A 13,057-nucleotide genomic window follows, 5' to 3' on the forward strand; every position below is an offset into this window, starting at 1 on the left:
ATTTTTCAACTTTTGAATTTTATTTCTTTCCCCCGCAGAGTGGGGAGTTAAAAGCAGTGGTGAACTCTATGGTAATAAAATAGTGACATGTTTTAAGGTGCAAAAAATACAGGTTCAGGGGCTGGAGCAATAGCATAGCGGGTAGGGCGTTTGCCTCGCACACAGCCGACCAGGGTTCGATTCCCAGCAGCCCATATGGTCCCCTGAGCACCACCAGGGGTAATTCCTGAGCACAGAGCCATGAGTAAACCCTGTGCATTGCCGGGTGTGACCCAAAAAGCAAAAAAAAAAAAAAAAGAAAGAAAAAGAAATATAGGTTCAGTAAAATTCTATCATCTCACACCACAGAGACTGGCACATATCCAAAAGAAGTGACTACTTACAATAGCCTGAATCTGGAAAAAAAACTGAGTGCCGGAGAACAGATGACTGGTTAAAGAAACTTGGGTACATCTACACAAGGGAATACTAAGCAGCTGTTAGAAAAGATGAAGTCATGAAATTTGCATGTAAATGGATCAACATCGAAAGTATCATGCTAAGTGAAACAAATCAGAGAGGGACAGAAATAGAACGACGCCACTCATTTGTGGAATATAAAGTAACAGAATGGAAGACTAACACCCAAGGATAAGAAAGATAAGGGGCAGGAGGATAGCTACATGGCCTGGAAGCCAACCTCACATGCTGGGAGGAAAAGGCAGCTGAGATAGAGAAGGGACCACCAAGTAAGTGATGCTTGGAGGGCTTGCTCAGGATGGGAGATGTGTGTTGAAAGTAGACTATGGACCAAACATGATGTCACTTAGTACCCGTATTGCAAACCATAACACCCAAAGGAAGAGAATAAAAGAGAATGTGTCTGCCACAGAGGCAGGGGGGGTTTGAGAGGGGGTGGCAGGAGGGATATTGGGAACATTGGTGGTGGAGAATGGGCCCTGATGGAGAGATGGGTACTCGATTATTGTATGACTGAAACATAATCATGAAAGTTTGTAAGCCTGTAACTGTATCTTATGGTGATTAGTTAAAAAAAAGTACATTCTCTTTGTTCTTGGATAATTCTATGAAAAAATTAGTTATGATTATCAATTATTAAAGATACTAAGAACTGCTATAAATGAAGCTCAAAAATTAAAATTGAGCATCATGGACCTAGATGATATTCCTATGATTAATAAACTAACAAATGATATTTGTTCAGTAACAGACTTCGCATACCACAGGAAAACATAAAATTTCCATTTCAACTCTCAAGGTTCTGAAAATGTCTAAGCACAATTACAATCTGAGAACCCCAATGGTTCAGGAACCTGATTTAAGAACCATGGGAACAGACAAAAAAGTACTCATGCAGCTAAAATTCATTAAAATAATATTCACTGGATCTTTTCTTTATCACCAAATGAATTTTATTACTGAAAGTACAAGTCATTTCTATATTCTGCCTGACAATATTATAAACAAACATTAAAGATATCACAACTAAAATACGTTATTCTGTGGCCTCAGAACTTTGTGACAAATCTCAACGCCACTACTCACTTAATTACTAAGAAAATCTTTGGATCTCCTACCCTAACTGTTTACCTTTGTCTAGTGTGTACGTGTCTGCATGTATGCTGTGTTGCTGGAGACACAGAATTAAACCCAATGCCTCAAATATTTAAGACAAGTTGTGAGCTACATACATCCAAGCCCCATGTTTGTGCTTCTTTTGGTGATACACTTTGTTTTGGGGAGAAGGAAAGTAATGCAGTTTGGGCTACACTAAGCAGTGCTCAAGGAGTGACCCTTGGGGCATCGCATAGACCGTGGTGCCATAGACCTGTGGGTCAGCTGCTGGTAAAACAAACATCTTAACCCTATACCATTCTGGAGCCCCATGATTTGCTTCTTTATATTAGTTCATAACACTTCTTCTTCTATAGGGTGAGAGAGAAGATTAAGGTAGGTATATGCATACACTCTAGAATATGATTCTGAGAACTGCATACTTTTGTTCAGGCCTGGCCAGTTTTTAAAATACGTATGTGTGTGACTGACACCCAAAGACAGTGGACACAAAGGTCAGAAAGACTGCTCCATAGTTGGAAGCCTGTCTCATGAGCTGGGGAGAAAGCAGCTGGAACAGAGAAGGGATCACTAAGACAGTGATGGTTGGAGGAATCGGTCGGGATGGGAGATGTGTGTAAAGGACCAAACGTGATAACCTCTCAGTATCTGTATTGAAAATCATAATAACCAAAGGTAGAGAGAGAGTATGGAGGAAATTGTCTGCTATGAAGACAGGGGGAGGACTGGAAAGGGCGGGTATACTGGGGACATCGGTGGTAGAGAATTACCCTGGTGGAGAGATGGGTATTTGATCATTGTATGATTGAGACTCAAACATGAAAGCTTTGTAGCTGTATCTCACGGTGATTCAATAAAAAAAAAATGAGGTGCACAATAAATATTTAATATGACCATATATGTATACACATATTTAAATACTTTTACATATTTATATGCATATATAAATGTAAATATTAATCATATACCACAGTTAAGTAATGTTATTTAAAAAACTTTGTGTACATATGTATATATTTTTAAAAACTATTTTCAAGCACAGCTTTTTTAAAAACAGTGCATAAGGAAAAGTAAACACAATGATTTCAAGAATATACTTGGAAAATTATAATCAGGAATAAAAGATAACTAACTTTATCCAGGTATTACTCCCAGAAATGTGTCTATGACACTCACATAACTGCTCAGTAATATAATAGACTTTTAAATTAGACTTGCACTTCAATACCAACCACAGTTAGTGAAGTGAATGTACTATAGTCTTTTTTTTTTCTTTTTTGGGGCACACCCAGCCATGCACAAGGGTTACTCCTGGCTTTTGCACTCAGGAATTACTCCTGGCAGTGCTCGGGGGACAATATGGGATTATGGGAATCGAACCTGGGTCGGCCGCGTGCAAGGCAAATGCCCTCTACCTGCTGGACTATTGCTCCAGCCTCTGTACCCCAGTCTTGAGGTAAACACTAATTTAAACACTTTTTTAAACACTAATTTAAAAAAGATTAAAATATGCCTGAAACTATTTTCCTACTAATATAAGCTAATCTAATATTACTTTTTAAAATCTTTAAATGAGAACTTTGATTTCATATTTGTACTCAGATAAAACATATAAACTATAATCATAAAAGAAAAATTCAGTATTTTTTCAGGTAAAAATATCTATCAAACCATTATATAACTTATGTTGTTTTTTCTTTTTTTTTTTGCTTTTTGGGTCACACCCAGCGATGCTCAGGGGTTAATCCTGGCTCATGCACTCAGGAATTACTCCTGGCAGTGCTTGGGGGACCATATGGGATGCTGGGAATCGAACCTGGATCGGCCATGTTGGCTGTGTGTAAGGCAAACGCCCTACCCGCTGTGCTATTGCTCCAGCCCCTAATTTATGTTTTTTTAAACATAAGTTTAATGCCCCGCACCCCAAGTTGATCCCTGTCAGGAATGATCCCAGTGTGTTGAACCAGGAATAAACCCTGAGTGATACTGGATGTGGCCCAAATATTTATTTATTTATTTTATTATTATTATTATTTTTTGGCTTTTTGGGTCACACCCAGCAATGCACAGGGGTTACTCCTGGCTCATGAACTCAGGAATTGCTCTTGGCGGTGCTCGGGGGACCATATGGAATGCTGGGAATCGAACCCGGGTCAGCCGCCAGCCGCGTGCAAGGCAAACGCCCTACCCACTGTGCCATCTCTCCAGCCCAGCCCAAATATTTTTTTAAAAAAAATTAAATGAGCTTGTCTACAATGTTTCTTGTAAGTCCATGAAATATTACTATTAAGACTTCCTTTGACTCCTTGCCAATTCTGTCTTTTAGAGAAAGGAAAATGGAATGCATTTTTAATACTAATGGGATAAAATGACACTATATGAATTTCTCATGTTTTAATGATGCTGTTTTCAAAACTCAAGGATGATATTGATTTCTCTAATTTCAACAGTCAAGGGCAGAAAATGAAAATCAATACAGTTCTACTATGCTCAATACCTACTCAACAATGGGTTCTCTCTCCTCTAAAACCACTTCCTACTTTCAGTCTGACATTGTCAGTCTCCTCCAGCAGTGATTTCTCCTCTCTGCCCTTGGCACCATCAATGAATACATACTTCATATTTTACATTATGTCAGAAACATAAATGGCAAGTAATAATATAGCCAAGTCTTTTAAAATTAAGCAAAGTAGAAAACTGCATAAATATTTATGTATATCAACAGCAATCACAGCAGCATACTTATGAGCAGTTCCCTACTTCTTGTGCCTCTGGGTGTAACCTTGGTGAACCCCACAGGGCATGAACAGAACTGAATCCTTAGAGCCTAATACTGATCTGGTCAGGTTGACAGAGTTTCCCTAGCAGTGGTCCTCAGACCTGCTAAGCATGGTTTTTGGAAGCCGCCAATTCAAAATAATAATTGTAGTCTTATCCAAGAATACTAAGTGTATCTGACAAAATGCTAGTGATACGCTTTTGAGTAAACCAGGAAGATATAAGAGCAGAGGAATTTCCGAGATCAGATATAAGACAACGTCTCTCGCTCACACCACTACTGTTCAGTACAGTACTGAAAGTGCTTGCCATCATAATCAGGCAAGAAAGAAATATTAGGGCATCCGAATTATAAAAGAAGTCAAATGCTCAATATTTGTAAAGTAAAGTAAAGTAAAGGCCCTCCCGTTGATCATCGATTTGCTCGAGCGGGCCCAGTAACGTCTCCATTGGAGACTTTGTTGTTACTGTGTCTGGCATATCAAATACGTCACGGGGAGCTTGCCAGGCTCTGCCAGTATCTCGGTAGCTTGCCGGGCTCTCCGAGAGGGGCGGAGGAATCGAACTTGGGTTGGCCATGTTGGCTGCGTGCAAGGCAAACGCCCTACTGCTGTGCTATCGCTCCAGCCCGTGGGTAATATATAATTATATTTAGAAAACCCTAAAGACTCGACAAAGAAGTTCCTAAAAACAATAGACTTGTCCAAGAAAGTAACAAGCTACAAAAACAATATGCAGAATCCATGGCTTTTCTGTGCTGTGTGCAAATAATAAAATAGGAGAGAAACCCCTAATAAAACAACCCCATTCACATTTGTGACTCAGCAAATCAGCTTAACAAAAGACACGAAAGACTTAAAAGAAGAAAAGAACAAATCGCTACTAAAAGAAGTAAAAGAGGATGTGGGGAAACAGAAACACATGCCCTCTTCAGAGACTAGAAGAATCAACTCTGTCAAAATGACAGTCTTGCAAAGCATTATACAGATTCAGTGCAGTTCCTATAAAAATGAATTTTTAAAAATACACAGATAAAATGTTGTTGAAATTTACATAGAGTAAGTACTAAGATCCCCATGAATAGCCAAAGCAATCCTAGAAAAAAAGGCTGGAGGGCGTCTCTTTGCCCAGCTTCAAAGTGATAGTAATCAAAACAGTGTAGTACTGGGATAAGGAAAAATTCTCAGACCAATGGAATAGAATTGAGAGTACAGAGACAGATCCTCAGGTATAAGGACAGTTAATCTTCAACACCAGAGCAGGAAGTGAAGCAAGGAAAGACTACTACGAATGATGCTGGGAAAACTGGTCAGTTACATGCAAAAAAACCTTAATTCAGACCCCTAACATGATGCACAAAAGTCCAATCAAAACAGCTTAAAGACCTCATATCAGACCTGAATCCATAAATTCTATCAAGGAAAATATAAAGCACTCCATGAAACTGAAGCTAGACGTAGGGATCTTCAAGGTTCAATGCCATTTAATGCCAAGTAAATGGAAGCGAAGATAAAACAAATGGGACTACATCAACTAAGAAACTTAAGCATTGCAAAAGCAATTATAACCAGAATAAAAAGATACTCCACAGCCTGGGAGAAAATATTTGCCACCACTCATCTGATAAAGGTTCACGGTCCTCCCGTTGTTCATCAATTTGCTTGAACAGGCCCAGTAATGTCTCCATTGGAGATTTTGTTGTTACTGTGTTTGGCATATCAAATACATCACGGGTGGCTTGCCAGGCTCTGCCATGTGGGCGAGATACTCTCGGTAGCTTGCCGGGCACTCTGAGAGGGGCGGAGGAATCGAACTCGGGTTGGCCATGTTGGCTGCGTGCAAGGCAAACGCCCTGTGCTACCATAAAATATAAAAATTTAAAAACCAAGACATCCAAAATTTAAAGTAATTTCTCTTGAATCAACATGAATATGCATTTTTCAGTGAGTTGACAATTTATGATTATAGTAAATCATTCAGTATTAAAAAATCATATATTCTGTGCTACAAGTTTCACTTGTGTAAGTGTACAATAATACATACATTGAATATGTATACATCGAGTCACATAATCAGAGTCTACTACCCACCTTGTTTTTCTTCAGGAGTTTCTACAAAATACGGCATTCTTTTCATTGTTTCTCTCAACTCCTGTTTCAAGGCTAGCATATAATCTTCACCTTCTCCAGTTTTCAGTGGCACCGGTTTATAATCTGTATCCTGGTTTTTTATGAGAAACAATGCTTTTATTATAAGATACTAACATTTTAATATCTCTCTTGTCTATATTCTAGAAATTTGGTTGAAAGACTAGGAGCCGGAGCGATAGTACAGTGGACAGCGCACTTAATGTGCATGCAGCTGACCCAGGTTCAACTCGTAGCAATATGGACCCATCACTCCTGTGCCCACCCGGAGTTATCGCTGAGTACTGAACCAGGAATAAGCTGAGTACCGCCATATGTAGCAAAAAAGGGAAAAGAGAGGAAACGCTACATTATCTTTTATTTCTTCCATTTTTGTTGAGGTACTGTGATTTATAATATGACTGATGAGAGCTGAGTGCGAAAATCTACTAACGTTACATCCTCCAAAGAGCACCTGCTTTTCTCCAATGTGCCAAGGACTCCTCCCATTTCCTCTCCCACCCCCCACATAGCTCAGTTCTATAGACCAATGAAAAATTACGTTTTATAGGAAGCTTTAGAATCAACTTAAGAGATACATGCTAAGTTTCTATTATCTCTTTAAGCTTTATCTCCTAATTTGAATCATCTTAGAGGTATAAAGTATACTTAACTTTCCTACTGGCCCTAATTTTCCTCCGTACCACATTAATGATTATAATGCTGTTGACTATGATTTGTATTTTAAAAATCAGGACATCAAAGTGAAAACAACTGGGGCTGGAGACAGTACAGTAGGTAGGACTCTAGCCTTGCACACAGCCAATGTGGGTTTGATCCCTGGGATGCCATATGGTCCCCTGACCACTACCAAAAGTAATCTCTAAGTGCAGTGCCAAGAGTGAGCCCTAAGCACCTATGGGTGTGACCCAACAACAAACATGGAAAAAAAAATAAGAACAGTGAGAGTCTACTGACTTTAATGGGAGATTGTTTTAGTCTCCCATTAACTTCAGTTAATGGATGACAACATTGGTAGTAGTAAACATAAAAGCACAACTTGGAAGACAAACCCAGTTCCCCTCCAAAATTGTGGCAGCTATCATTAAGCAAGGCAGAGTTTCCTGCCCCCGGGCCTGGCTGTCCTCACCAGGGCCCCTTGGAGGGGGGAGGGTTGAGTTTCTTTCCCCCCTCCACCCCGAGCAGAGCCCCAGCAGCTGAGGACCTCCGGGACCAGCCATGGCCATGCTGGGACCACTCTCCACACGTCCGGACGGGCCTCATGCATGAAAGAACTGGCAGAGGAACCCAGGCATGCGGGTCCCGGGGCTGAGGTCTCCAAGACTACTCGGATTGGGACTGGGCTTCTCCAGCTAGACTCCCCATCTTCCAGTAGGTAGGCATCATACCCACCAGCTGCTGCCAGCGCCAGGTTGGTCTCATTAACGGCCAAGACGCAGAGACTATAAAATCCAGCTCCCGGAAGCACGTGGCCGCATTTGCGGCCGCAAGACATCTTATTATCTTATTTTTTCCTTTGGAGAACCTGGCAGGCTACCAAAAGTATCCCGCCCGCATGGCAGAGTCTGGCAAACTTACCATGTCATACTCAATATGCCAAATACCAGTAACAATGATGGGTTTCATTCTCCTAATCCTGAAAGAGCATTGAAATGGCTCTTTTAAAATCTCAGGGCTAGGAAGAAGGAGACGTTACTGGTGCCTGCTTGAGGAAATCGACGAACAACAGGATGCTTGTTGATCTTGTGATCATTAAGCAAGTGGTTAACACGATTAGGATGCACTCAGTATTCAACATCCATGATCTAATTGAAAGAAATTCCAATATTTCCCCTATTGTAGTGAAAAAATTGAAGCACAAACAATCTGTAGGCCATATAAAAAGTAAATGGCACTTAAAAATAAATCTCAGAAGAGAGTCACAAGCTGCAGAATGCCTAGTAAAAACATTTCCAGATTCAAAGATAATTAGGATACATTTTCAGAATATCATTCTGAACTTATTCATTCATTCTTTATTTCTTGAATGTCCACTAAAGACCAGACATTGATAGGCAAAAGGAGACAACATAAAGACTTAAAGTTCCTGCTTGCATGACACTTACATTCTATGGGGAAAATGGAAAACAAATCAGTATACAAATGAGATAACATATCATTTCAGATAATGCAAAATGACACGTAAAACATGAAGCAGAGAGAAGTCTGATGAGAAATATACATAGAAGATAGAGGTGCTGATGAAATGAGTCAGAAAGAGCGGAACAGATATAGAAAGATTGCATTCATCTGGGGAACATAAAGTAACAAAATAGGAGACTTAATACCCAAGAATAGCCGAGATAAGTACCAGGAGGTTTACTCCATGGCTTGGAGGCCAGCCACCCATGCTAGGGGTAAAGGCAGCTCAGATAGAGAAGGGAGCACCAAATAAAGGGTGTTGGGAAGATCTGCCCAGAATGGAAGATGCAGGTTGAAAGTAGACTGTAGACCGAACATGATTGCCACTCAGTTCCTCTTTTGCAAACCACAGCCCCCAAAAGGAGAGAGAGAACAAAAGGGAATGCCCTGCCACAGAGGCAGGGTGGGATGGGGGATGGGGGGTGGGAGGGATACTGGGATGAGTGGTGATGGAGAATGGGCACTGATGGAGGGATGGGTACTTGATCATTGTATAACTGAAGCCCAAGCACAAAAATTTGTTAAGTCTTCAACTGTGCCTCATGGTGTTTCACTAATAAAAATAAAATTAAAAAAAAAAACATTAAACACACACACACACACACACACACACAATAGAGGTGTTGATCTGTATGTTCCCATGATCACTCAGGGAAGTGACACCTGATCAGAGAGCTGGACAAAATTAGAAATCCACCCATGCAGAGACTAGGGGAACAGTTGGCTCCAATTAGGGAAACCTGCGGGGGAAATGGCCTAAGGGAACCAGGAGGCCAAAGAGGACAGAGAAGGAAAAGATCTGAGAGATATCACAAAGTCACCATCACAGCCTTTAGGCTGTTAAAAACATTTGCAGAAAAATTATGGGGGCCAGAGAAATAGTACAGAAGCTTAGGCACCCCCGGTTTGATCTCCAGCATCATACATGGTCCCCTGAGCACCATCAGGTGCAACCCCCGAGCACAGAGCCAGGAGTTAACCCCGAGCACCACCAGGTTCAAGGGGCTGGGGAAATAGCTCAAAGGAGTGTAATAAATCTCTGGCACATTCTGTCACTCTCACTGTCCTCCCGTTGTTCATCGATTTGCTCGAGCGGGCCCAGTAACGTCTCCTTTGGAGATTTTTGCTGTTGTTGTTGTTACTGTGTTTGGCATATTGAATCTGTCACGGGGAGCTTGCCAGGCTCTGCCGTGCGGGCGAGATCTTCTCGGTAGCTTGCCGGGCTCTCCGAGAGGGGCGGAGGAATCGAACTCGGTGGGCCATGTTGGCTGCGTGCAAGGCAAACGCCCTACCGCTGTGCTATCGCTCCAGCCCCAATATTATACTAATAATAGCAATAGGAGGTACAAGAAATGAAAAAGAAATCTTTCTTTACTTTAATAATACTGAACTGAGCATATTCACATACAAGAATGTACAGTTTGGCTTTTGTATTTTAAACAGATTCTCTGAACAAAAATGATGAGAAGTCAGCTGCCAAGTACTTACAGGAAACAGCGGTGGTGGTTTCAATACGACATCAGGTAACTTTTCACCTCTGCTAAATCCAACTGCCTCGATGTTAAAGGTATAAGCAGCACGTCCTCTTCCTCTATTTCCAGCCATCAGTACCAATTATATGGGGAAAAATGTGAGCAAATCCTGAAAAGAAAAAAGAAACAAAAATTAAAAATGAACCTACCATTTCAAAGCACACTAGTCCTTCAGAAGGAGTGGCCAATTTCAAATGCTTCTGGAAAGCAAAACTTGGGTTGATTTCTGATAACTGATTCCTAACTGCCTCCATCTAGTCTGGTTTGGCAGGTGAGGTGATGTCAAAGAGGCTTCAGGCTGCCAAGAGGATCTCTCTGAGATAAAGCCCTGGGGAAGGCTCCGCCACTGACATGGTTCTCCATTCTTCTGCGGTTTGTCAGGAGGATCTCAGAGACACATAGATAGTTGAAACAGAGACAAGGCAGGCTGATGCTTTTTCATTAAATGTAAAGACTAGCATCACTCATACTTTAAATTTTCAATTCTGATCACACAACTTCAATGCCTGAAAACAGTTCGAAGACCTAGTCCTTGACTTTTTAATCTTTGGTTTCTGATAGAGGACACCCCAGGCAGTGGGCCAGGGGAGGGCCTTCTCGAAGTGCCTGGCCTGGCTCACCAGCAGAGGCACCAGGGGAGCCATAGGGTTCCAGGGGGACAAACAACTCGGGCTTTTGCACACTCACTAGGTATCTGCTCTAGCATACAGCTATCTGGGCCCTGGAACCCTGGGCCCTCATGACCATACAGGGCCCGGGCTCTACTCCTAACTCAAAGCCCCTGGCTCCTCTTTCTGTGCTTCATTGGATTTGGGGGGTGGGGACACACCTGACAGTGCTCAGGGCTTACTCCTGACTCTACCTACGCTCAGAGATCACTCAGGGACCATAAGCTGTGCCAGGCTTCAAACATGGATCAATACATGCAAGGCAGGGGCTGGAGTGACAGCACAGCAGGGAGGGAGCTTGCCTGTCTTGCACACAGCCATCCAGGGTTCAATCCCTGGCACCACATATGGTCCCCTGAGCCCACCAGAAGTGATCCCTGAGCCCAGAGGCAGGAGTAAGCACTGAACATAGCTGGGTGTGGCCCACACAAACAAACAAAAAGATCCTCAAATCCTCATACTTATGGTACCACAAGCTTCTTGGTGGGGCCTGAAAGCAGTTTAGAGAGGTAACCTTAAAAAAAAAAAAAAGAGTACATCAGCTCTCACACTGCTTGACAGAATATCCCTTGAAAGTATAAAATTGGCTCTAAAGTGCTGACTACATTTCTCAAGGAACCTTGGGGTGTATAAATTAAAGTCATTAGTACTGCCCCGTGACGAATTCGATATGCCAGACACAGTAACAACAAAGTCTCCAATGGAGACGTTACTGGGCCCGCTCGAGCAAATCGATGATCAACGGGAGGGACTTTGCTTTTACTTTACTAGTACTGCCCCAGGTAGCAAACTCAGTGCTAGCTCTTTACAGACCCCTTTCTCATTCACATGGCATCCTGGCCTTTCAGCACCTCTTCTTAGTTTGGTGATCATGAGTCAGTTTTCCTATACTGAGCAATACCTAGAAATGTCAGCGAGTGATCAGTGCTCTGAAGAAAAAGCAGGAAACGTGGATAGGTGGGTGAAGAAGACCTTCCATATTCTGTAATATTTGATCACCTAACAAAAGTGAGAGAAAGAGCATGTGAGGAAATAGGAAAGATATCCGGAGGAGGAGCGTGATACATGTAGAGGGTAACTGTGATGATTAGAGATGTAGCCACCTTTTAGCCCTGTCACCAACCAGAGTCAGGCAAGCATCGAATAAAAACTGGGTGAATGACGGCTGAACTCATGGCCTAGCAGTGCTCCCACTCCGGATCAATTCCAGTGCTCCCTGCACCTAGGCAAAACACCCCAACTACAGAGAGCTGTGTATTTCCCTGCTTAGGAACAACAGAGGGGAAGGCTGAAAAGACAACACAGCCTTGCATGCTGGCAACCTGGGTTCACTCCCCAGCACCCCAAATGCACCACTAGAAGATCAGAGCCAGGAGTAACCACAAGGTGTGGCCCAAACTCAAAAGAAGAAGAAATGACAGAGGTCTCCCTGCACCAGCTAAAATGTAACCCTTTCTGTTTTCTTGGAGCATTTACTTTTTTGCTTTTGAGTATAAATATTCATGGACAGATAATATCATCCCTAAGATCCTTGAGAATGCAGGTTATGCCTTTTCTCCCCCTTAAACCTAATTTTTCAGATCACCTAGCTCAAGGACTTGCACAAGAGGAACAGCATTCAACAGAGTGAGCAAATGATTCCTAACAAGACGGTAAAATTTTCAAAAAGCAGCAACCCCACAGAAGATGTAGAACCTTGGATGGAGGTTTATTCATAGCTACCACAATGGGGTTTTCCCAATTACCTTTTTTTTCTGTTTGGGTCACACCCAGTGATGCTCAGGAGTTACTCCTGGCTCTCCGCTCAGGAATTACCCTTAAAGGTGCTCAGGGGACCATATGGGGATGCTGGGAATCGAACCTTGGTCGGCCGTGTGCAAGGCAAACGCCCTACCCGCTGTGCTATCACTCCAGCCCCCCAATTACCTTTTATAATGCTGTCTCATGGGTCTCTTTATAGTTTTTCCCTGGCTGAATAGGGAGGTTAGTCAAGTTCTCAAGGGAACGAAATGGATGTTTCAACAGCTGGGAGGCGCAGGGTGGGGACAGGAACCTGGTGCTAATAATGGGGGTGATTTATGGGGCTGTACTGGTGGGGCCACACCCAGTCACTACTTACCTACTTCTAACTTCACAAGGTATAGCTAGTTCCACCTTTCCTGAACACTGCAAGCAA

At 42.3% G+C, this 13,057-nt stretch overlaps 1 protein-coding gene across 2 annotated transcripts in view; it reads right to left on the reverse strand.

Annotated features, from left to right (window-relative positions):
- Positions 1–10,318, reverse strand: part of POLR3G (RNA polymerase III subunit G) — a 42,312-nt gene extending 31,994 nt beyond the window's left edge. For both annotated transcript variants that reach the window (XM_056112433.1, XM_056112432.1), the window contains exons 1-2: positions 10,170–10,318; positions 6,444–6,573 (exon numbers count right to left, since the gene is read on the reverse strand). In XM_056112433.1, coding sequence (XP_055968408.1) covers positions 6,444–6,573; positions 10,170–10,286 — 247 coding nt within the window. In that variant the 5' untranslated portion in view covers positions 10,287–10,318. The remainder of the gene's footprint in view (positions 1–6,443; positions 6,574–10,169) is intronic.
- Positions 10,319–13,057: the final 2,739 nt, after the last annotated feature.

The sequence above is a fragment of the Sorex fumeus genome, unplaced genomic scaffold (assembly GCF_029834395.1).
Source record: "Sorex fumeus unplaced genomic scaffold, SorFum_2.1 ptg000018l, whole genome shotgun sequence".
In the NCBI taxonomy this organism is placed as follows: domain Eukaryota; kingdom Metazoa; phylum Chordata; class Mammalia; order Eulipotyphla; family Soricidae; genus Sorex; species Sorex fumeus.